We start from the raw sequence: 722 nt of genomic DNA, 5'->3' as shown, positions 1-722 counted from the left end.
GGATGCCCTTTAGCATAATAAACAAATTTATTTGATAGATCCATAAACTCTTCAGTGGGGTAAAGGTTGCCGGAAAATGCATCTAGGCAGAAAAGCTCCATAGATTCCCTGTCATTCAATCTGGGAACTACATATGTTGCATCAGCGTTTTTCAGCAGCAGTTTCTTGTCACACGTAGTTATAACAATCCTACTTCCTTTACGGTACATCTCCTGCTGTCCAATGAGAACTTGTATTTGATTTTCTTCAGTCACATTATCCAGCACAATAAACAACTTCTTGTTCCTTAGAAAATCTTCCAACCTTCCATGCGCTCTGACATCCAAATTCTCTTCATCCAACAATTTACAAAGAAGTTTCTCATGCAAATGATGTAATCCATGCCGTTTCGACTCATTGTCAATGTCTTCAAGGAAACAGTACCCATCGAATAGACGATGGTTTCGTTTGTATACGCTATCAGCAACCGTGGTCTTGCCAATTCCAGCCATCCCAAGAACCCCAATGGTACGGTTACAGCTTGCATCATCAAACTTCAGTAACTCCTCCAGCTCCTTTGAACGTGATTCAATCCCTGGAAAACCACGGATTTCACATGGAGACAGATCATTGAGCATCCTGAAAGTTTCCCTGGCTATTTTGTCAACAAATTCAATCTCCGGCCTGTCCATCAACAATGTGAAGTTGAATCAGAGGGATCAGTTAGATAACAAATTTGCAAT

At 40.7% G+C, this 722-nt stretch overlaps 1 protein-coding gene across 1 annotated transcript; it reads right to left on the bottom strand.

Annotated features, from left to right (window-relative positions):
- Positions 1-6: 6 nt before the first annotated feature.
- On the bottom strand, positions 7-667 carry LOC104774599 (disease resistance-like protein CSA1; the record flags this gene model as incomplete). Its single annotated transcript, XM_010499145.2, has 1 exon — positions 7-667. A coding segment is annotated over exon 1 (611 nt), but the record flags the coding sequence as incomplete, so codon positions are not given.
- Positions 668-722: the final 55 nt, after the last annotated feature.

Source organism: Camelina sativa, unplaced genomic scaffold (genome assembly GCF_000633955.1).
Source record: "Camelina sativa cultivar DH55 unplaced genomic scaffold, Cs unpScaffold03866, whole genome shotgun sequence".
Taxonomy (NCBI): domain Eukaryota; kingdom Viridiplantae; phylum Streptophyta; class Magnoliopsida; order Brassicales; family Brassicaceae; genus Camelina; species Camelina sativa.
The sequence above is the reverse complement of the archived record's forward strand: the minus strand, read 5'-3'. Positions and strand labels throughout refer to the sequence as shown.